The sequence below is a fragment of the Phoca vitulina genome, unplaced genomic scaffold (genome assembly GCF_004348235.1).
Source record: "Phoca vitulina isolate PV1807 unplaced genomic scaffold, GSC_HSeal_1.0 scaffold16, whole genome shotgun sequence".
NCBI lineage: Eukaryota > Metazoa > Chordata > Mammalia > Carnivora > Phocidae > Phoca > Phoca vitulina.
The window spans coordinates 38,024,343-38,052,098 of NW_022589719.1; the positions used below are offsets into that span (position 1 = coordinate 38,024,343).

Genomic DNA, 27,756 nt, shown 5'->3' on the forward strand with positions numbered 1-27,756 from the left:
TCGCGCGGCGCGCTTCGGGCTCCGTCCCGGCCTTCGGGCGGCCCCGGCCGGCGCCTTCGGGCGGGCTCGGCGGAGTCCGGATGGAGGACTCGGACTCGGCCGCCAAGCAGCTGGGCCTGGCCGAGGCGGCTGCGGTGGCGGCCGCGGCCGCTGTGGCGGCGGCGGCCGCGGCCGCGGCGGGAGGCGAGGCGGAGGAGCCGGTGCTCAGCAGGGACGAGGACTCGGAGGAGGACGGGGACTCGGAGGCAGAGCGCGAGACGCGGCGGGTGACGGCCGTGGCGGTGATGGCCGCCGAGCCCGGGCACATGGACATGGGCGCCGAGGCCCTGCCGGGCCCCGACGAGGCCGCGGCGGCCGCAGCCTTCGCAGGCAAGTGCCGCCCGCCCGCGGTTCCCGCGCACCTGCGGCGCACCTGTGCGCACCTGCCCCGCGCCCGGCCCGTGCACCTGTGCGCACCTGCCCCGCACGCCCTGCCTCCCACACACACCTGCCCTGCGCGCGCCCCGGCGACCAGCCTGCCTCTGCTCCCCCGAACACAGGCCTCCCGCATGCCTCGCACCTACCTCGTGTGCCCTGACATTCCTGCGCGCCTGCCCATGTCACCAGCCTGGCCCTGCCCGGTGTGCACACTTCCCCGAACCTGCTTCCCAGGCCTCTTTAACCTTGTGCCTGCCCACGCCCGCGTGAAGCACTCTGCACTCCTTCCAGAACCTTCCCAGTACCTGCCTCTTGCCCTGCCTGTCCTCTTCTCTGTCTCTCCCTGGCGCTGGTGACCCTGGGGGCTGGGGGAATGAGGGGAGTGGGGATCGGACATGGATCCTGCCCCGGAGGAGCCTGAGGGTGGGTGTGTCTGGTCGCCTGGAATCCTGAGGGTTAGTTCAGGGGTGACCTGAGAGCCAGGGAGCAAGACTGCTCACCCAGCTTGGGAGGCCCTGTGACCTTTGGGAGCACAGGTCACCATCGTGCTTTGACTCCTCAGATTGCCTTCCTGGTCGGTCCCTGTCTGTCTCCCCAGACTGCCAACCCAAAGATGGTAGAGACTTTCCCAGGTGTTGTGCCCCGTCCTAACTGGGAGCTCCCCAGTGGCCCTGGAGGCCTCCGAGGACTCAGAGTTCTGCGTGGGACCCTGGCAGAGCGTCATCATGGCGTTGTCAGGCACTTTCCCCTAAGGAGCTCCCAGGTTTGGGGACTGGGCAGCAGCCTCCTTGGTCCTCGTGGTCCTGGTCACTCCAGGTGTTCATCCGGCCCTCAGGTGCAGGCCAGGTCCTCCTTGCCCCAGTGCTGCTGGTCGGTGGTCTGCCTGGGGTCCTCACGATTGAGGGAAGAAGGCTTTGTGGCTGTTAGAGCCTTTGTTCTTTTCGCCAAACTGGTTTAATGTTGGGATTTTGGACCATGAAGTTTTTCTTCAGTTTTTTGTGCTTTTTGCATAATGTTTTTTCTGGATGCAGAAAAGAAATGTGATACCATTCATCACAGCCTCAGAGAAATGAGTTGTTTTTCCTGCAAAATTTTATAGTTGTGCTTTTACATACTTGAAAGCATTACAACTTTTCTGTTATAAGTTCCTGAGGTCAGGTAATTTCCAGGTGGAAGTAACTCAGCGGGACGTGTTGCCCTTCTGAGGCCACCTCCTCTGGGCAGACAGCTACTTGGCCGAGTCCAGTGTGTTCAGGCAGGGATCTCCTTGGCACTCCTGGGGTGTGGCCTAGGGGAGGATGCAGACGGGGGACAGGTGTTTCAGTGGAGTGTGGGGGGCGCTGGCTTCGTGGAATATGGAGGACTCTTTCAGCCAGTGTTTCTGGGGCACTTCCCGTGTGCCAGAGGCTGCCCCAGGCATGGGCCATTCTAGAGCGCTGTGTGACCCAGCCCTGGAGAGGGAAGGGAAAGCCTCTGCAGCGGGCAGTGAGCAGGAGAGGGGGAGGTGGGGAAGAGGACGATGAAGGGACCTGAGCCTGCCCTGTGCTGACCTGGAGAGGGGGGCCGGGAAGGGAGGGAACTGTGTGTCGGTGACACGGCGGGTGTCTGATCACAGGATGATCACAGGATGCGCGGAGCCTTGGTGTGTGGTTTTCTCCTAAAAGGGAGCAAGAAGCCCAGGGGCGGCTCAGTGGGAGCGTGGCGGGGCGGGTTTTCACTGCGAATGAAAAAGGCTCTAATGCCCGGAGAGCCTTTCCTCTCTCTTTTTTTTTTTTTTTTTTTTAAAGATTTTATTTATTTATTCATGAGAGACAGAGAGAGAGAGGCAGAGGGAGAAGCAGGCTCCCAAGGAGCAAGGAGCCTGATGCGGGACTCGATCCCAGGACCCTGGGATCAGGACCTGAGCCGAAGGCAGACGCTTAACCATCTGAGCCACCCAGGCGCCCTCCTCTCTCTTTTTCTAAGACCCAGATCACCTAGCCTGTGGTCTAGAAGTATTGAGTGAGCACTTAGTGTACAAACGTTGAGAGTCCCTTGGTTGGAAGTGCAGATAACTGATGGAGAGATGCGGTTTGGGGCCCAAGTGGGAGGGGGTATGCTGAATCAGGCTCCTGTGTTGCAGAGGTGACCACGGTGACCGTGGCCAACGTGGGCGCCTCCGCAGACAACGTCTTCACCACGTCCGTGGCGAATGCCGCCTCCCTCTCGGGACACGTTCTGGTAAGCTGCCCTACGAGCGCTTTTCCCCAGAACCCAGAGGGCATCTTCCCTAAGCCTGGCTGTCCCAGAGGTTGGCTGCTCTGGGTTCCCTGGGTGCCCTGAGGGGTGTGGCTGTGCTCTGCCCTCAGGCTGTGCTCCTGTCTGCGGGTCCTGGCCAGATGACCGCACAATGGAGGACTCTCCTGGAGCTTTGCCACAGCTCTTAGTTACGGTTTCTCTCTAGCCTTGATCACACACCTGGGACACTATATCCCTGGAAGCAAAGTTACTGTCGTTGGCCTGGCAACAAACAGAAAACTCGCGCTCTTAATTATAATAGCAGACTACAGATTTCAGAAACTTGCTTTATTTCTTAGGGTGTCAGAATGCATATGAGCTGATAGCCAGGTGACAGCTTCATGCTTCCAACTGGTCTCTCCTTCCCAGCAGATTCTGGTTTGTCTTCTTTTCTAGAAAGGACTGGAGCCAGAGGGTCAGGGAGCTGGGGTGCAGCCTCCTGGGTTCAGTGCTGGCAGTGGGCTCTGAGGACAGGAAGACCTGCAGACTTAGTGTGATCCGGGTCTCAAATGTCTGGGTATTCTCGTTGGCCTTAATGAGGAAATAGTTTTGTGATTTTTTTTTTAATCTTTTTTTTTTTAAGATATTATTTATTTATCTGACAGAGAGAGACACAGCGAGAGAGGGAACACAAGCAGGGGGAGTGGGAGAGGGAGAAGCAGGCTTCCCACAGGGCAGGGAGCCCGACGCGGGACTCGATCCCAGGACCCTGGGACCATGACCTGAGCCGAAGGCAGACGCTTAACCATCTGAGCCACCCAGGCACCCCTAGTTTTGTGATTTGTAAATGAACACAGAACGTTCCCTTTTTCCAGTAGAGTTGCTTGTGTTCAGTGATTCAGACATGAGCGGTGTTGACACGCTTACTGAGGCAATGACTCTCCAGGTGTATGAGCCCAGGACCTGGGTGTATGTGCACGTGTGTGTGTGTGTGTGTGTGTGTGTGTGTGTATGCTTGTGGGGTGGAGGTCCCTAGACTCCACAATGAGCTGGTACTCCCTTCCCCTGATTTGATTTTCAGATGTAAGGAGAGGTCTTTTCACTTTGTCTTCGTGGGTTCTATTCTCACCATGAAAGCATCAGAGCACCCCAGGATGTTGGTTTGAACAGGCCGCTTGGAGTGAGTGTCATCTACCCCAGGGCTGTCTGGGAAAAGCCTTGAGAGTTTGTTTGCCAGAGCCCCGTGAGGTGTGCGCCTAGGGCCAGCAGGGATGGGAGAGGGGCATCTGGCTCTCCTGGCAAGCAGGGCAGCTTGAAGGGTGAGGCCAGGCTGGCCCAGAGGAAGTAGGTGCTGTCATGGTAGCCCCTGGCCACCGTGGACAGGTGTGTGAGCAGCGTGGTTGGGGAGGTCCTGGTGTCTGGTGGCCATCGGTAGAGCTGTGCATGGGGCACGGGCATGAAAAGGGAATCCTGCCCCAGACCCCGGCGGTGACTGTGGACTTGTCTGTCAGAACCCTCCCTAGAAACCTGTGAACTTGCAGAGGCTGCTCAGGTAGACGTGAGGGTACTTCCTGTTTCCAGGGTGTATTTGTGGGACGTGGTTATTTTTTCCCTGTGGCAGGCGATTGTGAGCATTTGCTCAGGGCCTCCCAGAGCATTGTCTTTCTTGTTCTTGGCTCCGTGTTTAGGTGTTTTAGGGGCGTCTTTGAAAGAGGCCCCGGAATCCCGGTCGGTGCCCTTGTTGGTGATGGTGAGCAAGGATCAGGCGACAGGCCCTGCAGCTGTTGTCTGAGACGACTTAGGGGACGTTCTTTCTTCCAGTCTGGCAGGACGGCGCTGCAGATCGGGGACAGCCTGAACACCGAGAAGGCCACGCTGATTGTCGTGCACACGGACGGGAGCATCGTGGAGACGGCCGGGCTGAAGGGGCCAGCTGCTCCCCTTACTCCAGGTGCTGCCCGTTCCTGCCCCAGGCTTTCCGGAGCAGAACGCGTCCGAGCGCTCGCGGGGTTCACTCTGGAATTGGCTCATTTAGTTTTGTGGTAAACTTGGAATAGGAATATTATCGTCTGAGGAGAGAAAGTGGGCTTTTCCAGGCCGAGGAGGAGCTGCCCAGAGCGGAAGGGGACGGGGCTGCTGTGTTGGGGTGGTAGCCGTGAGAGTCCAGGAGGTGCTTGTATTTTTCCAGTTATGCTGGGAGTGTCCTGCGTCTCTTATTTTCAAAATGCTTCCTTTGCTCAAGGCCCTCAGTGTCCTCCAAGTCCTGCGGCTCCCGGCCAAGAAAGAGGTGGGACCAAATACAACTGGGACCCCTCCGTGTACGACAGCGAGCTGCCCGTGCGCTGCCGGAACATCAGCGGCACGCTGTTCAAGAGCCGGCTGGGCTCAGGTGAGGCGGGCGGGCCCCCGCTGCCGGGATGCACACACGCCCTGCCCCTGGCGGCTGCGCCGGGCCCGGGCCAAGTGAAGCAGGCTGGGCTCACGGCCCCTGGGCACTAGAGCTGAGGCCAGGACAGGTTTGGGGCGTGGTGGGGGCACATTGAGAAGACATAGTGATCCGTGGAGGAGGGAGAGTGCGGGGAGAGGCAGGCCTGGAATGCGCTCCCTACGTTCCCGGGTCAGCTTGGGGACCCGTAGCGATGGGGACCCACCCCCATTCTGGGAGTGGGGCAGATGTCACGAGCTCCACGTGAGACCATGTTGGGCTTTTGGTGCCCGTGGCCGGTGAGCAGACAGATAAAGTAGGCAGGCGTGGCCTGCAAGTGTGATTTCGTGGTGGGGGCTGTCCATGGGAAAGGGTGAGATCACGCAGGCCCAGGCGGGGGCTCTGGTGTTTGTGGAGCACCTGGGGAGGAGCCAGGTAGGAGGTGGGGAAGGAGAGGAGGGGGACCTGGCCACTGTCAGCCAGCGGGGTGCTGTGGGCGGGCATGCCCTCACTGCTGGTCCCGTGTGTCCCTGTAGGCGGCCGGGGCCGGTGCATTAAGCAGGGGGAGAGCTGGTACAGCCCAACCGAGTTTGAAGCCATGGCAGGAAGAGCCAGCAGTAAGGACTGGAAGAGAAGCATCCGCTACGCGGGCAGGCCGCTGCAGTGCCTCATTCAGGTGCCTGTGTCTTAGCAGGAAGCTTGAAGATGCAGCAGGAGTGGCTCCCCAGGCTTAGGCTGTGGGCTCCCCTGGCCGCTGTGCCCTGTGGCGGGGCCGCCGAACGCAGTCAGGCAGACGGGCTGTGGGTCCTGTGCCCCCTGGAGGTGTGGCCCTGGGCCAGGCACCAGCCTTGTTTTGCTGGTGTTTCACACAGGAGGACAGTGATGGTATTGTCAGGCGTGCATGAGGCGACACGGGAGCTCCGACTGAGGCGCGTGCCCCCTTCAAAAGCCTAACTTCCCTCTGCCTCAGTTTACTCATCGTACGAGAAGAGGGCTTCTAACTGCTCTTTGCAGTGTAGTGCTTTGGGTGTTGATCAAGAAATAACGTCCGTAGAATCTTTTCACCTCCTGGAGGGGAAGCTGTGGATCCTGCCACCGATAATGGCCTTGTACGGAAGTGTGGGGGAGAGATCAGTTTCTGGAAGCGACAGGGTTTGGACTGTGTGAGTGGCAGATCAGTGGCAGAGCTAGTTGCCCTCCTCTAGCGTCGATGGTTCACACGGAAGGCTGGCTTTCTCACGCACCATGGGACTCTCTGCATTTCAGGACGGGATCCTAAACCCTCATGCTGCATCTTGCACCTGTGCCGCGTGCTGTGACGACATGACCTTGGTGAGTGTCCAGGAAGTGACCAGTCGCCAGGCTCGCTCAGCGGCTCTGTGTACCCACAGAAGTGTCCCACCCTCAGCTCCCTGCTCGCGTGCCCTGTCCTGTCCTTCTGCCGTGCACGCAGCTCGAGGGCACCTGCAGCTTAGCTAGGGCTTGTTATCAGTTTCTCACTCAAATTCTGCTTTTCAGCTGTCACTCTGATGCCTCAGGTGACGCACGAGGCTGGCCCTGCACGCCGGTCACAGCACACGGAAGGGGGCCTGTCTGGACATTTTAACCCCAAGACCAGACACACACTTTCTTTTCATGGTTATAAGAAGTATATATGTGCTGTTTTATAGTCTACATTTTTAACGTTATTTCATAAGAATACTACACTGAAATTATTTATAAGGAGCTTTTAATATCTTTTGAAATATTTCTTTATCCTAAACCCTGAACAGTTTTGAAAAGAATAACTATTTTTCATTGACTTTAACGTATGTTGCTGTCCAGCTTTCAAAAACGTGAGACTGATTTGTAACGTGTGAATATCCCAGTATTCAACCTTCCTGAGCATTGAATTCTATTTAAAAATATTTTCAAATTTTAGAAGCTGCTTAATGAGATTTCCTGATTTTATTTTGACTACTCATCTGGTTAGTAATTAGAAGATATGAACATTTAATTTAATCATGTTCTCGGGTGGAAAAACTAAATATTCTTAAATTGTCTAGTTCATGTATAGACTAAATGTGATTCTAGTGGAATCAACAATGGGATATTTTTGTGAAAATTAAATGAATTTAAAATTCGCCTGGAGAAACTAGTAGTAAGATTCTCGGGGATCTTGTAGGGAGAAAAAGAGCAGTAAGAGGGAATTCATTCCATCTGGAAGTTTAGAGTATTTGAATTATTCGCAGTTACTCCAAAACACTAAAATACATGTAAATCTAACAGAACAGGTACCGAATCCGTGTACAAAAAACTAGAAAGTGCTGTAGAGAGGAACTGGGGAAGACCTGGGACAGATGCGCCAAGCCCGTGGGGTGGAGGGCAGTGCAGAGAGCACCGGTTCTTCCCACAGTGTTCTGTAGGCTTCACGCGGTTCCTATCCAAATCCCAGCGGGTTCTGTGGAGCTTTAAACAAGCTGACTTTAAAATGTATACAGAAAGGCAAAGGAAATAGGACAACCAAAGCAATTTTGAGAAAATGACTAAAATTGGAGGAGTCCCAGCACATGCTGATTAAGCCCCGTTCCACGGCTGCTGTCATGAAGATGTACGGTGTCGGTGAAGCGAGAGGCTCCGTGTGTGCTCACGCGCGAGTTGCTAGCACCGCCGGACGGCCGTGGGCCTAGAGACGCACCTTGGCCTCAACCTGGCGCTTTATATACAAGTGACTTCAAAATGGATCACAGATCCAGGTTTATCCAAAACATAAAACTAACATTCGTGGAAGAAAACAGGGGAGAACTTCATGGCCTAGGGTTTCTCAGACGTGAAACCAAAGGCACAATCCATAAACTAAAACTTGGTGAATCGAACTTGCAAATTTTAACACTCTGGCTTCCACTGCAGGGACCTTAGTATGAAGAGCCCCATGCACCTGCTCACTCCTGCTTCCCTCCAGCTCCCTGTGAAGGGAGCCCCACTCCCTCTCCCTTCAGCACCGGGACCGGCATGCCCAGCCCTGGCTCTGAGTGGCAGAAACTAAATTCTGGGCAAGTGTGACCGAGAGATCGGAGCTGCCTTCCTGCACCCAGCCTCTCTCAGTGGGCAGAGGCTCCACCCGGGAGTGGCAGGGTAGGAGAACTGTGCCTCAGCGTCCTCACCCTAGCTCGCTCCTAGTGTGGAGCTCCATGCCACGGGAGAAAGACCGAGACCAGAGCTCTGCCCCTGTCCAGAGCTCTGCCGCTAAAGCAGGGCTGCCGCTCAGACAGACATGAGGACCATTCCTGCCCCCGGCTCCGAAGCAGTGCTGTATGGATGTGAGCCCTGAAGGGGAGGCCGGCAGAGCCTGAGGGCAACAGGCCAAACCAGAGAACCAGGGAAAACCGCAGCTCACAAGAGTCCTGGGATAGGAACAGACCTCAAAGGTTTGTCTCGAAAACTCCCCATGAAGGAGCCCTAATGCAGTTGGGATCAGACAGTGGAGCAGTTATGCCCCGGGCACTGGTGGAGCAGGCTTCTGGAAGCAGGGCAGCATCCTTCCGTGGGACTCCGGATGGTGGGACTCTGCGGGGTGGGACTCTCCTGGTGTGACTCTGGCCGGTGTGACTCCACTGGTGGGACTCTGCCCGGTGAGACTCTGCAGGGTGGCTCTGCAGGGTGGGACTCCCCTGGTGGGACTCCAGCCGGTGGGACTCTGCCCAGTGAGACTCTGCAGGGTGGGACTCCCCTGGTGGGACTCCAGCCGGTGGGACTCTGCCCAGTGAGACTCCACTGGTGGGACTCCGCCCAGTGAGACTCTGCAGGGTGGGACTCCCTGGGTGGGACTCCGTCCTGTGGGAGTCCGCCGGTGGGACTCTGCCCAGTGAGACTCCATTGGTGGGACTCCGCCCAGTGAGACTCTGCAGGGTGGGACTCCGGCCAGTGAGACTCCATTAGTGGGACTCTGCCCAGTGAGACTCTGCAGGGTGAGACTCCCCCGGTGGGACTCCGCCTGGTGGGACTCTGCAGAGTGGGACTGTGCCCAGTGAGACTCCATTGGTCGGACTCTGCCCGGTGAGACTCCGCAGGGTGGGACTCTGGCTGGTGAGATTCCATTGGTGGGACTCTGCAGGGTGGGACTCCGGCCGGTGAGACTCCATTGGTGGGACTCCGCCCAGTGAGACTCTGCAGGGTGGGACTCCGCCCAGTGAGACTTCATTAGTGGGACTTCGCCCAGTGAGACTCTGCAGGGTGGGGCTCCCCCCTGGTGGACTCCGCCCGGTGGGACTCCACCCAGTGAGACTCTGCCCGGTGGGACTCCGCCCGGTAGGACTCTGCAGGGTGGGACTCTGCAGGGTGGGACTCCGCCCAGTGAGACTCTGCCCGGTGGGACTCCGTCTGGTGGGACTCTGCCGCGGTGTAGCCAGGTCACTAAGCCCATGAGCGGCAGCAGGAAGCCCTGCAGAGAAGGAGTCAGTCTCAGTGTTGCTCAAGTACGTCACCTAAAATGTCCAGTTTTCAACAAAAAGGTGTAAGACACACAGATGGAAAGTGCGAGCCACACGGGAGAAAACGCACTGCAGACACGGCCGAGACGTCACTTGGACAGAGGCCTCCCGGTCCCCTGTCTATGTTCACGGAACCGTCTGAAGAATCCATGGATGATGTCTCAGTGGCTCAGGTGTCCACTGCAGAACACCACGGCCGGGCCAGAAGGGGCGGGGGGGTGGCCTTCGACCCCAGAAATTGGATTCTCACAGGCGAGACCCCCGGCGGCAGGCAGTGGTGCTGTGCCCTCATGCGGCAGAGGGAGCGAGCGCTCGGACCCCTCAAGTCAGGGCCCCCTGTGACCGCACTTACTGCAGAAACAGCCGCTGGGCATCCGGCCTCCACGTGTGCTCCGTGCGGAGTGGGAGGGAGGATGGCCGTGTTTCCGCAGACGGAGACTCCATAACGAGACAGGAATTACAAAAAAAGAACCAAGTGGAAATTCTAAAACTGAAAAACAGTACACCCAAGTGAAAAACTGAGTGGAGGGGCCCGCAGCAGTGAGCCTGCGCCGGTTCCCGAGGGTCTCACGCCCCCCGAGCACGGTGACGGCCAGCAAGATGGCCCGGCCCTCAGGGTCTGCAGCTGTCAGTCCCCCCGCCCCGCCCAGATCTGCTCCGTGCTGGTCCCCGTCCCTTCTGTGGCTGCTGGTGTGTTGAGGTTTCCCCGTAGTTGGTGACCACAGGGCCTCCTCCTTTCTGGGGAATGTTCTCTTGTTTGGGGCAGGGGGCTCTCCTTTCTCCTTAACTCATTCCCCTTTGCTTTCTGTCTCCTTGCAGTTCCTGAAAATCCCATATGTTGATGATACTTTTTCTTGTGTTCAAACAGTGTTATTCACGTATTCTTTTAAAAAGTATCTTTTCTGTCATTGTGAGGAATTTGGGGCCTGAGGCGAGGTCAGTCTTTGCAGCTTCCCACCTTGGCGAGCTCGCTGTGGCCCCGGCGCGGGAGGGAGACGAGCGGGCCGCTGCGTCAGCAGTGGAGTGTGGGGCAGCTCCGTCCTGCCCTCACTGTGCCTCTCCCCACAGAGCGGTCCGGTCAGGCTCTTTGTCCCCTACAAAAGGCGCAAGAAGGAGAACGAGCTGCCCACAACCCCCGTGAAGAAGGAGCCCCCCAAGAACATCACGCTGCTGCCCGCCACAGCGGCCACCGCCTGTGAGTTGAGTGGGACGGAGCGCGGCCCCTCCGACCTCCGACCCCCGCGGCTTGCCTTGCTGTCCGCGTGGGGGACACCCTCGGGGGGCTCCCTCGTCTCCGTAGACCCCTTCGCGGGTGCCCACACATATTTTCTAACGAAATGAACCCGGAGCGGCTCCTCCTCCTCGGAGGGGGCGTCCGTGTGGGCACCTTCCCAGTGAAGGTTCTTGGGTTTTGGTCTTTGCAGCCTCGGGCACGTGCCCGGCGCGTGAAGGGCCCACCCCGTGGTCTCGCAGACGGGAGGGCGGAGGGAAGGTCTGTGTTTGAAGCTCGGACCGGGCAGCAGGGAGTCAGAGTGGGGCGAGGCGGTCCTGGGACAGCGCATCAGCGGTTAGCGCCTGTGCCGGGTGCCCGCCGAGGCGGCCCCGCAGTGCGGCAGGGCAGGGGGACTCGGGCGGCCCCAGGCGACGGGAGCACAAGGGCTGCGGGCTTACGCTTTTTGGTTTGTTTTCTGAGGAGGCCGTTCCTGCCTCTGTTGCCAGGTCGGATGTGAGCAGGGTGTTGCGGAGAGCCCGCCGCCCGTGCCTCAGCCCTGGGTCCCCTCCGAGGCGCTGAGGGTCCCTGGTCTCTTCCGGCCCTTGCAGAGGCACCTGGGGCACGTGCCGTGTCCAGGCTTCGGCCTGCGCTGTGGGAGAGCTGGGTGGTAAACAGCGCTTCTGCTTTTCCAGTCACCGTGACCCCCTCAGGACAGATCACTACCTCGGGCGCGCTGACCTTTGACCGGGCATCCACCGTGGAGGCTACCGCCGTCATTTCAGAGAGCCCGGCCCAGGGCGATGTCTTCGCGGGAGCCACGGGTGAGTTGTCCTCAGCACCCCGTGGGCGGGCGGCACCTATCACCTCTATTGACCTGGGGCGCGGTGGCGGCAGCCTGGAGCAGGGGCTTCAGATTGGTGGGTGCGGGAGGGCGCCGGGCAGGCCTGCAGGGGTGCGGGTCGATCGGTGTGACAGGAAGTGCTTCCGGTCCGCCGACTCCTGCTCTCCAGCAGCCACGCGCACAAGCCCCTGGGACCACGGTGCGCTGGTAGGTGCTCCAGGAGCCACGGCCAGAAGGTGGAGAGACGTGGCTGAGACTAACGTCGCCCGGTATGCCCCGGTTCCAGCATCTCTGCCATCCCGACTCACCCCGGGGGTGGTGCAGCTGCAGATGCTGGGAGATGTCGCATCTGCAGCCACAGCCGGGTCAGCAGGCTGTCTTGTCCCTTGTGTCCCCGACAGTACAAGAGGCGGGTGTGCAGCCCCCGTGCAGAGTCGGCCACCCGGAGCCCCACTACCCAGGCTACCAGGACAGCTGTCAGATCGCACCGTTTCCAGAAGCCGCGTTGCCAACATCTCATCCCAAAATAGGTTGGTTTGAGAGAGTTCCCGCACTTGCAGGCTGGTATCCTCAGCGTTGCTCATTAGGACAGAATTTCTAAGTGGAGTAGGTTTTGTTTGCGTTTGTCCTGTTGAGACGCTAGACTGGGGGCTGGCGAAGTCCGATGTGCTGCCCGTGTCTGTGAACGCGCTTCCACTGGAGCTCGGCCCACCCGGTCGTCCACGCGCCGTGTGGCGGCAGACGGCCCACATGGAGGCCCACGCTACTGCCGGGACTTGGCAAAGGGAGGCCGTGCTCTTGGTCCATCTTGCCCGTGAGGGTGCGTGCTCCCTGTGTCCGGGCCGGCGTCTCCGGGGCTGGCACGGAGCACTCAGTGTCCGTGAAACGTGGAAGGACCAGTGTTGCCATCGCTCCCGCTCCAAGACCTAATGATGATGTGCCACGCGTGCATTTTGGTTCCATGTCTCACTTAACCACACACTGCTGTCTCAGTACGCTTTTTTTTCAAGGGAGCTTCATGATCCCAGCTGGCGGGTGGCTGTGTTTGTACGTTTTAGCCTTTACAGACGATGCGGCAACACGGAAACTCATCCTAGCGCTGCAGACACGCAAACTTCTTGTTGGCGAGCACTTGCTTCATTATGCCCTCCCCCTGCCTCCCTGCCCACATCTCCCACGTGGGGCGCATCAGGGGCTTTTGTCCTGGAAGGCCGGGGTGCTCACTGCTCTGGGGGTGTCCCTGCCCACAGGCCCTCCCAGAGGACAGAGGTGGGACGCGCGTACACGGGTGTCCCGGCTCTGGCATGTGTGTTGAGGGTCCAGTTCCCATCTAAACCACAGGTTCCTCCCAGTTTCCTCCTTTCCATCTTTGTAATGTTGTCCTTCCTCCATGAGAAGCCTGACGCCTGTGACCCCTAATCAGGACCCCATGTGTGGCCACAGACGTCAGGGAGGACTCGACATGAGCAGAGACGGAGCCAGGGCGCCCTCATGCTTCCATCTCATGGGTTCACGCGGGGTACCCGGAGTCACAGCCTCAGGCTGTCCTCGTCCCACGCCATCTGATGCTTCATGGCCACCTGCGCAGGGCACACTTTGTCGTGGTCTCTGTCTGTGCATCTGGCTTCCGGCCCGTACGCACAGGGTTGGGTCTCCGCACGTGCTTGCAGGTGGCGGCGGCACGAGGGACGTTGAAGTGCGGCGCTGTGAATGTAGGAATGTCTCCCCACCTTCTAGCGTGTTAGGGGGAGGTCTTGTGGTATTTATGCCTGGGGTCACTTGCCCCCACACTTTCCAACATTTGATAAGTTTTAATGGAGGAAATTTAATGATTTCTTGTTTTATTTTGCTTTCCAACCGTTCTAGTGTTGACCTCTCTGCCGGCCCTGGCAGTCCCACCCTCCACCCCCACCAAAGCTGTGTCTCCCACGGTGGTCAACGGGCTGGAAATGTCAGAACCGCGGAGCTGGCTGTACCTGGAAGAGATGGTCAACTCCTTGCTCAATACGGCACAGCAGCTGAAGACGCTGTTCGAGCAAGCCAAGCAGGCCAGCTCCTACCGAGAAGCCGCCGCGGCCCAGGCCAGAGTCCAGGCGGAGACAGAGCGGAAAGAGGTAACGTCAGGCTGAGCAGAAAGCCCCGGTCTGTGGCTGCCCGACCCATGCCTTCTGCCGGCTCCGGAGCCCGCCGTGCGGTGTCTACCCCGGCTTACATTCCCCACCTTTCTGGAAGAGCGAGACTGGAGAATCGTTTACAAATTAAGCTTTTCTCATAGAATGTTGAACGCTCTTACTGCTCAGGTGTTTGTGCTCTTGTAAATAGGATTGGTTTATCTCAAAAGGGAAAAGATGTTCCACACCAGCCTGTGGACACTTGTTTTTGGACGCTCACCTGTCACGGACATTGCATATACTTTTTTTAGACTATTGGCATACGATGAAAATGTGTCTTGGGCCCTGTTGAGTTTGGAGAGGCCTCCTTTGGGTTGTCTTTGAGGCAGCTGGTGGGCAGATGTGCGTCTTCCCCGTTACCACCCCCTTTCCCATCCCAGCCCCTCCACCTGCATCTCGGTGCCCCCCGGAGACCGCCTCCCTGGCCCCTTGAGTGCCATTGTGGGCATTTCCCTTCCAGCTTCCAGGGTGTTCTTCAGAAGTAGGATCCCAAGCGTGGTGTCAGGGTTCACAGAGCCTTGGGACAGAGCGCTTTCCCACGGCAGCTGGTCACTGCAGCACAGAGAAGGCTCAACCCCTTTGGCTTTTCTCCAGGGCCTTTACGTTGCCAAGGGCCAGTCTTCCCTCAACCGCGGGCACAGGTGGCCCAACCCCAACCTGCCGGAGCGGCTCCCCCTGGCGTGCACTTGCAGGGGCGGTCTGTGCGCAGTGGAGTGAGGTCCGAGGAGTGTGGAGCAGCTCTGCTAGTGGGCTTGGATGCACAGGGTTGGGGTGGAGGCTGGGAGCACGCCAGCCGTGTGGTTGTTTTGTTTTTTAAAATACTTTATTTATTTATTGGACAGGGAGAGTGAGAGAGAGCATACACAAGCCGGGAGAAGGGCAGAAGGACAGGGAGAAGCAGGCTTCCCGCTGAGCAGGGAGCCCGACGTGGGGCTTAACCCCAGGACCCTGAGATCATGACCTGAGCCGAAGGCAGACGCTTAACAACTGAGCCACCCAGGCGCCCCAGGACTTTGATTTGTAAACAAAAGTCAGATTGATTTTTTTTTACAAAATCTGTGTGTGAAAATTTCTGTTTGTTTATTTCTACTTTTTATAGATCAGAGGAAAGAAGAGCTTTTCAGGTTCTTAGTTTGTCTTTTTTTTTTTTTTTTTTTTGAAGACTTTATTTACTTATTTGTCAGAGAGAGAGTGAGAGAGAGCACGCATGAGCCCTGGGAGTGGCAGAGGGAGAAGCAGACTCCCCACTGAGCAGGGAGCCCGATGCGGGGCTCGATCCCAGGACCCTGGGATCATGACCTGAGCTGAAGGCAGACGCTTAACGACTGAGCCACCCAGGCGCCCCATGGGTTCATAATTTTTTAAATGATTCCTTAACGTATGATTTTTTTCCCAAGGAGGAAAAATGTTGGTTCTTCTGAAGAAGCAGATACGTTTAAAATAGTTTTTAAAAAACTATAATTTTAGGGTGCCTGGGTGGCTCAGTTGGTTAAGCGACTGCCTTCAGCTCAGGTCATGATCCTGGAGTCCTGGGATCGAGTCCCGCATCGGGCTCCCTGCTCAGCAGGAAGTCTGCTTCTCCTTCTGACCCTCCCCGCTCTCATGCTCTCTCTGTCTCTATCTCCTTCTCTCTCTCAAATAAATAAATAAAAAATCTAAAAAAATAAGAAACTAAAAAAAACTAAAAAAAACTATAATTTTAAATTAATACATAATCAATGAATTTTATAGAAAAGAGAAAAGCAGGAAAAAAAATCTTAAATCTCTTTACCCAAAGATAGTGACTGCTAGGTTCTCAAATGTTTGAGAATTTTCTAGATTTCTTAGCATCAGTGGTTTCAGACCGATTCCCGTTCCCGTCAGAGGCTCTGTAGTGATGCTCGGACACTTCCTGAGACTGCTTTCACGCGCCGGCGTGCGCTCGCGGAGCCTTCTGGTTAGCGCTGGGGGTGCTCTCGCGCCGCTGGGCCCTGCGCCTCCGCATTTCTTGGCGCTCGGTGTGCCTCGTGTATCTGGGGCCGCCACCATGCCCCCTTTCCTTCTGAAGCACAGTTGGAGTGCTTTCGATGTCTGTCGTCCCCAGCTCTTTGAAGATGCCACCCCTGCGTCCTGCAGCGGGATCCTTGATCTCTTACACATAACGGGTCTCCCTCCCTGGCTGCTTCCGGAACTTGTCTTTGTCTTTGGTGTTTGGCATGTGGCTGTGAACTGCCTACGCGTGCTGATGTGTTCAGAGCACTGGCATTTGTTTTTGTGAGGTGTGGTCAGACATGCAGAGGTGGGATGGTCATCGTGATGAAGACGTGAGCACTCCCAGCTCCCTAGAAACAGGAGGCACGCCGGACCAGACAGCCATGCGGGGAAGCACCTGGGTGGGTTGGGAGGCCGAGGGAGTGAGGGAGAGATGTGAGCAAGTGGCTTCTGTGGGAAGGAACGGACACGGCCGGGGGAGCAGGCTCAGGGTTGGTCAGTGGGTTCAGGGTTGTTGGGGCCTGACCCCGGCTCAGTTGGGCAGGGACACAGTGGTGTGAGCAAGCCCATGGAGGAGGAGGTGGGGATGTGGGCTCTGGAGAAGAGGGCTCACTGTTGAAAGGCGCTCCTCCTGGCAAGAGGTTCAGTGTGTCCAGGAGCTGACTCAGCCGAGTTGGGGCAGACCCTCCCGTGTCCCCAGGGCCCCAGGGAGACCCTTCAAGGCAACAGTATATGGAAAGTAAAGAGGCCCCGTTAACATGTTAAGCTCAGGTCTTCATGTTGGTTTTGATTCAGTTTGGAAGATTTTCAGTCACTGTTTTTATAACTATTTTTGTAACTATTTTTAATGACCCGTTTCTCTGTGTGCTCCTTCCCGTCTGTTGAAGTCTTGGTATTGTCCTGCAGGTGGTGAGGCTTCGGCCACCCGGGGGGTGTGAGGGGGTATCTCTCTGTGCTATGCATCTCCTCAGCAGCTCGATGATGCCTAGCTGCTTGACCACCAGCATGTCTACGATAGACCCATGTCTCTGCAGGCCCTGTGCCCATTCTTAAATAGGGTATTTGTGTTTGCTTAGAAAAAGTACTTTTAGGGGCACCTGGGTGGCTCAGTCAGTTAAGCATCTGACTCTTGATCTCAGCTCAGGTCTTGATCTCAGGGTCATGAGTTCAAGCCCTGTGTTCGGCTCCACGCTGGGCATGGAGCCTACTTAAAAAAAAAAAAAAAAAAAGGACTTTTAAAAAGTCAGTGTGATTGTAGAAGATTAAAGTTATGGTCGTTCCCTGGGGCTTGTCTTAAGGATGCAGGAGCTGCTCAGATGGCTGAATGGGTGTGGCTGGTATCTTTCCTGCAGAGTTAAAATGGATCTGGGGGATCATTTTAAAGGGTGAGGAGGGAATCTGAGCTGTGAAGAAAAGTTGTGGCATCCTCGCCCGGGTCCTGGGGCCCAGGCCACACACGGGGTAGCTGCCAGCTCCACGGCTGGTCCTTCCATCTGTCCAGCAACATCCTTCTGGGAAGGAGAGCATGTCTCTCCACAGCTGCCCAGGCAGTGTCTGGGGAATGAGAAGGAAGGAATGTCTGCGTTTTGCTAATTCAAATTGTACGCAGAAGCATAGACTGGAAAACAGACATTTGTGTTCTTACTTAGAATGGTCACTGAATTGTGGGCCCCCAGCCAAGGACCTGGTTGGCACCCCACCCTTGCTAGTTGGCACAGGACGGTTCTGTGCCGCGGAGACCTAGTGTTTGGGGTCAACCTGTGCTCTGCGCACTCCCCCCTGGCTGGGGGTGCTGGGACCCCCTCCCTGTGAACACAGAGCTCCTGTCAGACCGGTTCAGGTGGCACCAGCCAGACAGAAATCTCAGCTTCATGCTGGCAAGGAAATGAGCAGAGGAAGTGTTCTAGTTTTAGATTTTTCATCCTAATTTTTTTTTTTTTTTAAAGATTTTATTTATTTATTTGACAGAGAGAGAGCAAAGCAGAGGGAGTGGCAGGCAGAGGGAGAGGGAGAAGCAGGCTTCCCAACAAGCAAGGAGCCCTGACACGGTGCTCGATCACAGGACCCTGAGTTCATGACCTGAGCCGAAGGCAGATGTTTAACCGACTGAGCCACCCAGGCGTCCCTCATCACTAATTTATGTGGGCTTTTCTTTCACAGAGTAGAATTTGTAGGTGACGTAGATGTATTTCCTCCTCTTAGTAAGAATTCTCCAGTGACAAGTGGGACAGACGTGAAAGCACATGGAGACACAGCAGAGGTAGCTTCTGCCACGCCAGGGGTCGCGGTAACGTTCAGGGGCGTAGAGCTTGGCGTGGGGGCCGCCGAGTGTTTTATTTCTCACATGTAAGAGCATTCGCGTTCTCGGGTCACACTCAAAGGATCCAGAAACCGAATTCCTGTTACGAAAAGTTCATGACACAGGGGCCGGTCTCTTGCCTGTGGCTGAATTAGTGAGGTCGCCACCCCACAAGGCAGGACTTTGGATTTTATTTGTAATTTTATGTATTTTTAAGAAAGAAATGGACACGAAATACCTTTACCCTTAAAATCCCGTCGGGTGGAAAAATGTTAAGCGATTTAATGGGAGGGCCACGTCTGGGCCTGCATCTTCCCCACTGAGCGCATCTGTCATCTGTCAGTGTCCTGCACCTGCGAAATCGGCTGGACCTGTGATGGGCGTGTCTGTCCTTTCTCTCGAGCCATAGACAGGACATGTCATTCTTTTTTTTTTTTTAAAGAATTTATTTATTTGAGAGAGAGAGACACAGCGAGAGAGGGAACACTAGCAGGGGGAGTGGGAGAGGGAGAAGCAGGCTTCCCACGGAGTAGGGAGCCCGATGTGGGGCTCGATCCCAGGACCCTGGGATCATGACCTGAGCCGAAGGCAGGCGCTTAAGCACTGAGCCACCCAGGTGCCCCTGGACGTGCCATTCTTAGATAATTTTGTGGAGAGCTGAGCGCCCGATGGGGGAGGCCAGGTGGAGGCACCGCGCAGCCCGAACTCATGGAGCCCTGCCCTGTGGGTAGCCTGGTGACGTCACATGTGCTCGCAGAGCCCAGTTCCACACACGGGGGATGACAGGTCTGACCTCTGTGGCCCTGTGATGGCCGTGCCTGGACGCTGGGCTCTTGTGAAGTAAGGGGGCCTCGCATCTGCATGACCCCGTGGAGAGCCTGCTCTCGGGGACCTTATGGGGCCTGGAGGGGCTCAGAAGGGCGGGAAGGCCCCCACTCAAGCAGTGTGTGGATGGGGAGGCCCAGAGCACGTGTCCCAGCCACAAGAGTGGCCCACGGTAGGGGGCAGAGTTCCGTGAGGTGGGAGGAGGGGCAGGCGGGGCTGTGGGCCATCTAGGCTTTACGTGGGGAGACCGCTAAGTGTCTCTTTGTTGTGGGACTTGCCATGACAGGAGTGTTTGACATGGGCCAGTGTGAAACAGATCTTCCTTCCCGGAGTTCCCACCCACAGAGAACACAAGTTTCCGTGCCATCACAAGGGGCCCTTCAGTGTGACTGCAACGTGGGAACACATTCAGGGTTGGAAAAACAAACACTGCTGGCTGTTTGGGAAGATCCTGGTAGAACCCCTCCCAAAGTATCTCCCCAGGAGTACTGGGGGGTCAGGGGACAAGACACAACCAGTGAAGGCCGCAGGAGTCAGGAAGAGGTGGGCTCCCTGAGTGAGAATGCAGCTGTTTGCAGCAGAGGGAGGGAAGGCCTAGGACTGCCTGCTTTGACATTTTATTTGAATTTAGCCCAGCTGAGGTGATTCAGATTTTTGCAGTTTTCATCATGAGTCATTTGCATTCGTGTAATTAGCTCAGCAGAGCTTAAACAAACAGGGCAGAAGAGTAGATGCCCTTCCCTGTCAAGGGCATAGTGTCCAGCAGACGCCAGCCTGTGGCCTCGTCCTGGGCCCATGGCCACGGGCTCCTGGCTGACACTTCTCCCCGGCCAGCATCGGCCGCTTCACCGTTCCTTAGCCTCGTCCTTGGTTTTAAGAGCTAAGCATAGCAAGGCACAGAAGTGCGCCAACGGAAGAGGGATACACGCGGGCAGTGGAGCCCAGACAGTCATCTGGGCTGGGGTTGAATCAGGGCGCCTGCAGGCTCGCAGGGTCAGGTCCCGGAGGGGCCTCTTCCAGGCTGCAGGCCCCCACATTCTCACCTTGTGCTCACATTGGGGCACAGAGTGCTCTCTGGTGTCTTCAGGGCACCAGTCCCTCAGGGGCCCCACCCTAAGGACCTGATCTAACCCCAAAGGGCCCCAATACCCAAAGGGTTAGCATAGGCTTTTGGGGGGCAGGTCATAGGCAGTATGTAGGCTCAGAGGTTTCTCCATAAAAATGACTTTCCCCTTTGCACACGGAGTTACTGTGCTAGTACAGCCTGGGGAGGGGGTGAGTCCCGTCCCCCTCCTGGGGGGCACAGGGAGGGTGGGTGCAGAATCCTGGTGTATTTTTGGAATTCTTCTGCACCAGAGATTTGTTTTCTATCCATTTGTTTTTTCATATTGGGAGGAGCTCATTTACATGTGTTTTGTACTCTGGGTTGTACCCTAGACCTGTGATCCTTATTTTGCTCACATTTTTGCACCTCTGCCCGTTGGGAGCTCTTGCTTGGCTCCTGGGTCCCTTTGGCATCCTCCCCTCCGTGTGCATTCTGGTGCTAGACGCCCCCCAGACCTAGCTGGGCGTCTCCTGCCCCAGCCCTGGAATCAGCCTTTCCTCCAGGAGCCCTGGTTCCTTCACTGGAGGACGGTCTGGGGAACCAAGTTCCGGGGGCTGGCGTGCTCCTCGCCACTGGGGCGTCGTAGCTTCTGGGTCCGTGAGCGGACAGACGGAGCCGTGTACTCACAACCACATGTACAGAGCGTGCTCGGTGTTTCTGTACGTGTTCGTCTGTCTCTGTACCTGAAGCTGAGGTGTCGGACTCAAGTGCCAGCCACAATGTGATTTCTGGTTAAAAAATAATTTTCCCACAGTGTGCTTTGGGAAGGCTGAGGAGCTGAGAGCACTCACGAGTGCTAGAGAAGCCGGCCCCTTTCCATCTGTTCACTGTGACATTTTGATTCAGTTCAGAGTCTCCTACCGACACTGCTAGGCGCTTGGAGTGCACACCTGGAAGGTCCAGATGAGCGCGTGCTCTCTTGTTGGCAGGGACAGACGTCCCGCGAGAGGACTGGAGCCCCCCTGCCTTCTCCCGCATGCAGCCTCTCCCGAGGGCAGTGAGGCAGGCCCCCCGGGTGTGCACTCCGTGAGCACAGGCACCCTCCCACGGAGCCTCTTCTCTTCGAGGGCCCCACACCCAGCCGCACCTCTGCTTCCACTCAGGGTGCCGTGAACCCTGGGAAGCCTTTGCTTTCCCTGAAGAAATTTCTGTATGAGGTTATAGACTGTCTCTTCTTTCTTTCCTTTATGTATTTTGCCTTATAAAGTAGAGGCAGGGGGCAAACTAAATGAGCACCTCGGATTCCAGCTAACGCTCATATTTCTGGAAGTGAGCGAGTACACATTGCGGGCGGTTTTATGAGTGGAAAGACGTTACACGTGGTAAATATAACGTCTTGTGAGGAAGGAAGCTGAAGTTCAGAACAGAACTCTGCAAGAGGCTAGCTGTGGTCTGCTCACCCACGCAGAGTGGGGGCTCCGTGTGTAAAGAGGCGCGTCTGACTTTCGTGGGTGCCGCTCACCCCGACCCACTGACCTGCGCGCACAGGCCCTGGCCTGCCGTCAGTGACGTTGGGACGTTCTCGTGCTCTCTGGCCTGCACAGACCCGGTGCCCCGGCCTGGGCCAGAGAGTTGGCAGGAGAGCCCACGGCTGCAGGGCACCCGCACTGGCCACACCACTACGACCACCCGTGGACAGGTCACTTGCCTGTGTGAAGTCCTCAGTTGGCTCAGAGGAAAAGCTCCAGGCGCGCGGGAAATGTTATCAGTGCCCGAGAACTCGATCGCTCCTGGGTTGGGCTTCCCTGCTTACTTGGCACGAATGAAATTCCTCGGACTTTGGAAAAGGCCCCACGTTGCCGTGTCCGTATCTCTCGCGGGCGAGGAGTGCAGACCGTCTTAGGTAGAGAGAGGCTGGCTGTGGGGGTGATGGGAAGGTGCGTCTGGGCGTCACCGGGGGTGGGGACACGTGTCACAGGGCTGACTGGCGGGAGGCGTCCCCACGACACTGACCGGCCTGTGTCCTTCTTGCAGCAGTCCTGTGTCAACTGCGGCCGGGAGGCCCTGAGCGAGTGCACCGGCTGCCACAAAGTGAACTACTGCTCGACCTTCTGCCAGCGCAAGGTGCGTCCCCCGCCGCCCCGCCCCGCCCCCTGCGGCCCCGCCCCGCCCCTGCGGTCCGCCCCGCCCCCTGCGCCCTCTGCCGCCCCGCCCCCCGGCCCCGCCCCGCCCCCTGCGCCCTCTGCCGCCCCGCCCACTCCTCGCTCCGAGAGGCTGCACCGGCTCCTTCCTAAGGCCCAGCCCGCCTGCCCCCGCCACAGCCGCAGTCTGTTCGCCCGGGCGGCGGCCTCCTCCCCGGGTCCGCAGGCTCCACAAAAGTCCCGAAGAAGCCACCCGAGGGGGTCCCCGCCCCGAGGCCGTCACAGCGCGCGCTCCCAGCCCGGGCACTCGGAGCCGGGGGGCCCTGCCCGTGTCTCTGCGTCCGGGGCTCGCCCGCACTCCTAGCGTCGCGGTCGCAGGGTCGGGTGTTCCTGCCCTTCCCGCGCGGACTCAGAGCGGCCCCCGGGGTCATTCTGTCTGCGGGGCCTTGGCTCAGCACGGGGAAGAGGGCCGCGTGCACGGACATGCCGCCTTCCCGCGGACGCGGTGCACGTGTGCGTGCTGAGCACCGGCCCCGCTCTGATTCTGTAGCCGGTGTAGCCGGTGCCGCGCGGGGGTGGGTGGGGTCTGCAGGTGCCCAGGGCTTCGTGGGGAGGCGGCGGCGCGGGAGGAAGGCGCGAGTTCTCACACCCGCCGACCCCCGGAGAGCTGCCACCACCCGGGGCAGTGTGCCCGTGCATTTTGCCCCCGAGGGCTTGGTGGCCTGTAGCTGCGTCTGGGGGGCACCACCTGCCTTCCAGGTTCGCTCTTGGCCCCTGGCCCGTCTGTCCGTCCGCTGCTAGGGCTTTGGGAGACGGGACCAGCAGTCTGCGTTTCCCTGAGTGGTGCCAGCAGGCTTCTGTGCTGAGGAAAAGGGCACCAGGTTGTCTGTGGGTACTTCGGGCAGCGGCCTGTGCCCAGGGCTGAGCAGGAGCCCAGACGGGCGGGGGCCGGGAGGGGGCGCGGCTCCGGGCTTGTTTCCGCCCTCCGCCCCGAGTGGGAGCCCGCACAGGAGGATCCGTGGGTTTCTGTCTCAATGGAATCCTTTTAGGTCAGATTTTGTCTGAATGTGAACTGGAGTCTTGGGACCTCTGTGAACTGGGAGGTTAGATTTGAGGTATGATCTTGTTGACAGAGATTCTCCTTTTCCATGGATTGTGTTAACTGTGTCCTGTGTCGTGTTGATAAAAACATGCTCTGCTTTTATTTATGTAAATTGATATAAAATTAATTTCGAAAACCGTACTTCTCATGTTGGACCCAAAATGAACTCTGGACAGGATGTGAGGGAGGAGACCGAAGCCTGAGCCCTTCCTAGTCTGGCATAAATGCTGATCTCAGGACCTGCAGTCCAGCCGGAAGGCCCCCTCTAATTCTCTGTGCCCCCAAAAGCAGGTGGAAGGGGGTTGGTGCTGCCGGGTGGACCGGGGTGGGACCGTTGTGGATTTTAGCCCTCAGACTGCGTCCTTCCTGCACCCCACATGCGGGGTGCACCTTCACGGAGGTGTAACAGCCACACCACAGCATTTGCCCGTTTTCAGGGCACAATTCAGGGGTTTTTCAAAATGTACATCATACTTGTGCAAACAGCACAATTCCGTTTTAGAACTGCCCATCACCCCAGAAAGACGCCTTGGCCCCCCACAAATCTACTTGCCTTCTGTGGGCAGCTCAGTACCTGGAGTCCTGTGCTGTGTGGTCTCGGCATCTGGCTTCTCGGCTCCGTGTTTCCCCAGCTCATTCATTGCAAGGTGCGTGCGTCACTGCTTCGCTCCTTTTGCTTCCCTGTTCCTGAGCTGACGGCACGAGTCGTTGCGGGTTTGGGCGTGCTCTAGTGCATCTTCTCGGGTGGTCATGTTTCCATATGTCTAGCTGGATACGGTGGTGCAGGCTTGCTGGGTCGTCTATAAATTTGTGTTTAATTTTGCTGAGACAGATCCCAACTACTTTCCCAAGCACCTGCGCATTTTCCCTTCCCGCACTTGGGGCGGTGCAGCGGACCGCGGCTGTCCAGGCCCTCGCCCGGCGGCGCCCCAGCGCGTGTTAATCCGCACTCTGCTAGTGACCAGTGATACTGAGGATCCTCTCCCATGTTAGTGGGCGGCCGTGCGTCCTCTCCCGGGCGGGCTCGGTGGGCGGCCGTGCGTCCTCTCCCGCACTCGGTGGACGGGTGTGCGTCTTTTTGGGGGAAATGTCTGTTCAAATATTTTGTCCAGGTGTGACTTGGGTGGTTTCTCTTGCTGAGCATGGAGGGCTCTGTGTACATGCTGGACACGGGTCCTTCATCGGATTCGTGACTCCAAACGTTTCCTCCCAGCCTGTGACTTGTCCGTTTACTTTCTCATTAGTGCTGTTTGCAGGGCAAACGTTTTTAACAGAGATCACGTTGTGGGTGTTGGGTCTCAGAACTTTTGCCAGTCTCCTGTTTTCTCTTAAAACGCTTATGATTCCCGCTGTCCCGTTTGCCGCCATGACCCCTGTTGAGTTAACTGTCATGTGGGGTATGAGATGCTGTGGACCTGAAGCCAGCCTGTGAGGGTTCACACACTGTGTAGATTTACAAAGTTTATTGTAGGTAATTTCAAGTTAAACTTTCATTTTTTTGATATAATGATTTCAAATGTTACTATTTTATTGTAAAAATAGGGCACACTTATTGTAGAAAATTTGGAAAACATAGGACAGCACAAAGATAATCAGCTGGAGTTCTGCCATCCTGGAACCCATCCGTTAGTGTTTGGGTGTGTTTGTTTCCACGGAGTGTGTGTTTATATTCATTCATGTCAAATCAAATGCTGATCTCCTGTCCAGGGGTTACTCTGTTTTGACTAACACAGCCCTCGTTGGCCCTGGCTGCCCACCCTCCTGCAGATCTCCGGTCTGGGCTGAGAGGCAGCTCCACAGCCCTGGACACGGGCTCCAGCCTCGCTGGAGCTCAGCTCCGTTTCCACCTGCAAACAGGCTGATAGCAGCATCTGTCCCCTAATGGGGGACGGGGAGGAGCCGGCATCTCGCCCAACGCACCCACCCTGTCCCCAGTCTTCCCGTGAGCCACAGCCACCAAACCCTTCTGTGGACAAGTGGCTGGCTCCAGTTTTTTTTACCTTTGGGATTGCAAGTTATATTGTGGGCAACAACATCAGATATAAATATTTCCTTGCATAGACGATATTTTTTTTGTGCGTATCTCTGAAAGGCAGGAGGGGTCAGAATGTAGACATGCTTCCGGGTCTTGGTGTGTTTAAGGCTCGTCCTGGTGGTTTGCCATGTGAGCTGGTCCCTTAAACGTGAGGGTGGGCAAGTGTGGGCTGAGAGCAGAGACGGCCAGAGGGTTGGGCGTCCCCTGCCCCAGGCCCTGCTCCCCACTGCACAGTGAGGTGGCCCCTCGTGGTAACGTGGGGTGTGCTCTCCTTTCAGGACTGGAAGGACCACCAGCATCTGTGCGGTCAGTCGGCAGCTGTCACTGTCCAGGCGGACGAAGTCCACGTCACTGACAGTGTGATGGAGAAAGTCACCGTGTGAGGGTCCCCGGGTCCCCCCTCCACGGTGCTGCGGGGCTGCCGCGGGTCGGGCACTTTGGGGGACGTTGAGGAGAAGGTGAAAACACTTGCTGGTCAAGTTGTTAACAGACTTTAAGTGACCTGCGCCCTTGGAAATGAGCTCCTGCCACCCAGAAGCCCTGAGGGAGGTCGAGGCAGCGGCTGGTGGACGCAGGCCCCGGGCCCTTGGCGCCTTCTCACGGTGCTCTTTTTTATCCCCTGGCTCGTGAGCATCCGGTCTTACCCACGGGTGTGACGTGTGCAGTAACACACGTGTACATAACATGTGTCTGTCAATAAAGTTGACTTCCCTGCCCCACCAGGACGGGTGACTCCAGCTCCCCAGATGCCCAGGAGGTGGGTGGGCCTCAGTTTTGTTTCTCCTGACCGTGCGGTTTGGAGTTCGCAACGCCCAAGCGTGCAGACCCGCGGAGGAGCAGCGGCGAGGCGGGCCCGTAGCCTTCTCCCTGTGGCCGCTGGTGGACGAGCCGCGGCAGAGGCCCGAGCGCGGGGCGACGCTGCCCCAGGCACCAGTCTCTGAAGTGACACGGCCCTGAACTTGCTCAGTTTCCTTCCTCTCCTCTCCAGCACAAGGTTATACCCCGAGAACGCTGACCGCTCAGAGCTGAGGCCAGCCTTGCGTCCCCCGCCTGCACTGAGGGGCAGAGGGCAGAGAGGGTGAGACAGGGGCCAGCGCCTGGGGTACTCATCGCCAGTGCATTTGGGTGTCAGGGCCTGGAAACAGGACCTGCCTTCCCTGCTGACCAAGAGTGGTACCTGAGGAACAGTCACCTACGTTCTGGAAGCTTCTGTGGGTTTCCAGAAATGCCCCTGTGGCCCTGGAACCCTTGGCCTGCCGTCACCCTGTTTTCTTCGCACTCCTGAGGCTCGGAGGCTCCACTGCGCAGGGGCAGAGGTGAAGACCCGCCCCAGATGGAACGACGGGCTGTGTGCGGTGGCGGGCCAGCCCAGCCACCAGGCGCCAAGACCCTTCTACAGACATCACTTGATCCTGATGCTCGCCTCAAAGTGCCGTTTCTGTGAGCTGTGCACGTTCACACCTCCGTGGGTGTGGAAGAATACCCCCAGCCCTGCACCCTCCCTGATTCCTACTTCCAGAAAGTTCTTCCAAGTCTGGAGCACCCTGGAGACTTGGCTTTTGGGACGCTGGCTCTAGAACGAGCTGAGGGGGCGGCCAGAGTTGTGATAGGAAGGGGGCGTGAGCATGGGGGTCACAGGGGTGCTGCTCTGGCTCCTAGGGGCGGCTGCTTCCCCCTTGGGCTGCGTCCCTGGGTCAGGGAGGGCCGGGCCCTAGGTTCAGGGACAGACCCCCAGCCGGCAGCTCTCAGGGAGCCCAGCAGGGGCCCTGCTCCCCAGAAACCCGCTCTGCCTCTGTGCTCCTTGAGCTCTGCGGACTAAGCTGCTTTATTTGGGTTTTCTTTTACTGAATCTAACAAGTACCTGAGTCCCTGCATTTCGTCTTCTTGCCTCTGCCACCACCTCTCAGGGGGACGAATTCCGAGAAGTCTGGGCGCATGCCCGGGGCAGAGGCCATGGTGAGCATGGTGGGCTGTGACCCTGGCCCCATGATGCACCGTCCCCCACTGGGCACCCTCATAGCGCACCTTGAGTGGGTTTCTCTGCTGCTGCAGCAGAACGTGGCGGGAAGGGGGCACTTCTCAGCTCTTGGCTGTGTCCCTGCTTCCCTGCTTCTCTGGGGTGGGGGGAGCACATCAGCCTCAGCCGAAGGGATCTGCACCCAAACCTGAAAATGCTCAAAAAGCAAGTGCCAGTCCCCCTGCAAGGAGAGTTCCACTCCCCACCCCCACCCCCCCGTTGGACCGGCTCCATCCTGGGGTGGGGGCAGCTTACTCTCCCCCTCCTCTTTGAGACAGAACCCTCATGGGGCACCTGGCTGGCTCAGTCGTTAAGCATCCGACTCTTGATCTCAGGGTCATGAGTTCAGGCCCCATACTGGGCTCCACACTGAGCATGGAGCCTATGTAAAATAATAATAAAAAGAAGATAGAACCCTCAGGACCGCACATTTTGGGGGCAGTTTTTCAAATCGCATCCTTTCTAGGCCTGTGAAGTGTTCTGTGGTGGCTTCTGGAAATTCCTGAGGGGGCGGATCAGGCTTTGTTGCCAGTCCTCAAGAGTTCTGTGTCAGGGCATCTCCTGCTGG

The 27,756-nt window shown here is 57.5% G+C and overlaps 2 protein-coding genes across 3 annotated transcripts; one reads left to right on the plus strand and one right to left on the minus strand.

The window, feature by feature from the left end:
• Window positions 1-75: 75 nt before the first annotated feature.
• DEAF1 (DEAF1 transcription factor) lies at window positions 76-27,443 on the plus strand. Of its 2 annotated transcripts, none has more exons than XM_032414671.1 (12): window positions 76-369; window positions 2,540-2,637; window positions 4,456-4,585; window positions 4,877-5,023; window positions 5,596-5,735; window positions 6,326-6,391; window positions 10,597-10,723; window positions 11,434-11,562; window positions 11,984-12,112; window positions 13,449-13,696; window positions 21,928-22,017; window positions 25,450-27,443. In XM_032414671.1, the coding sequence occupies exons 1-12, from the start codon at window positions 81-83 to the stop codon at window positions 25,552-25,554; spliced, it is 1,698 nt and encodes a 565-aa protein (XP_032270562.1). In that variant the 5' UTR covers window positions 76-80; the 3' UTR covers window positions 25,555-27,443. The 2 variants fall into 2 exon arrangements, with proteins under 2 accessions (XP_032270562.1, XP_032270563.1); XM_032414672.1 differs by having other exon boundaries at window positions 21,931-22,017.
• LOC116638565 (basic salivary proline-rich protein 4-like) lies at window positions 6,404-10,589 on the minus strand. The gene has a single exon (XM_032414673.1). The coding sequence runs from the start codon at window positions 9,459-9,461 to the stop codon at window positions 8,529-8,531; it is 933 nt and encodes a 310-aa protein (XP_032270564.1). The 5' UTR covers window positions 9,462-10,589; the 3' UTR covers window positions 6,404-8,528.
• Window positions 27,444-27,756: the final 313 nt, after the last annotated feature.

What these genes read in the sequence shown, in the direction of transcription:
- DEAF1 (XM_032414671.1), top strand. Translation starts at nt 81, where the DNA reads ATGGAGGACTCGGACTCGGCCGCCAAGCAGCTGGGCCTGGCCGAGGCG. An exon ending in GCTGTGACGACATGACCTTG is followed by an intron (nt 6,392 to 10,596) that starts GTGAGTGTCCAG and finishes CTCTCCCCACAG; the next exon opens with AGCGGTCCGGTCAGGCTCTT. An exon ending in CGCCACAGCGGCCACCGCCT is followed by an intron (nt 10,724 to 11,433) that starts GTGAGTTGAGTG and finishes CTGCTTTTCCAG; the next exon opens with TCACCGTGACCCCCTCAGGA.
- LOC116638565 (XM_032414673.1), bottom strand. Translation starts at nt 9,461, where the DNA reads ATGGGCTTAGTGACCTGGCTACACCGCGGCAGAGTCCCACCAGACGGA.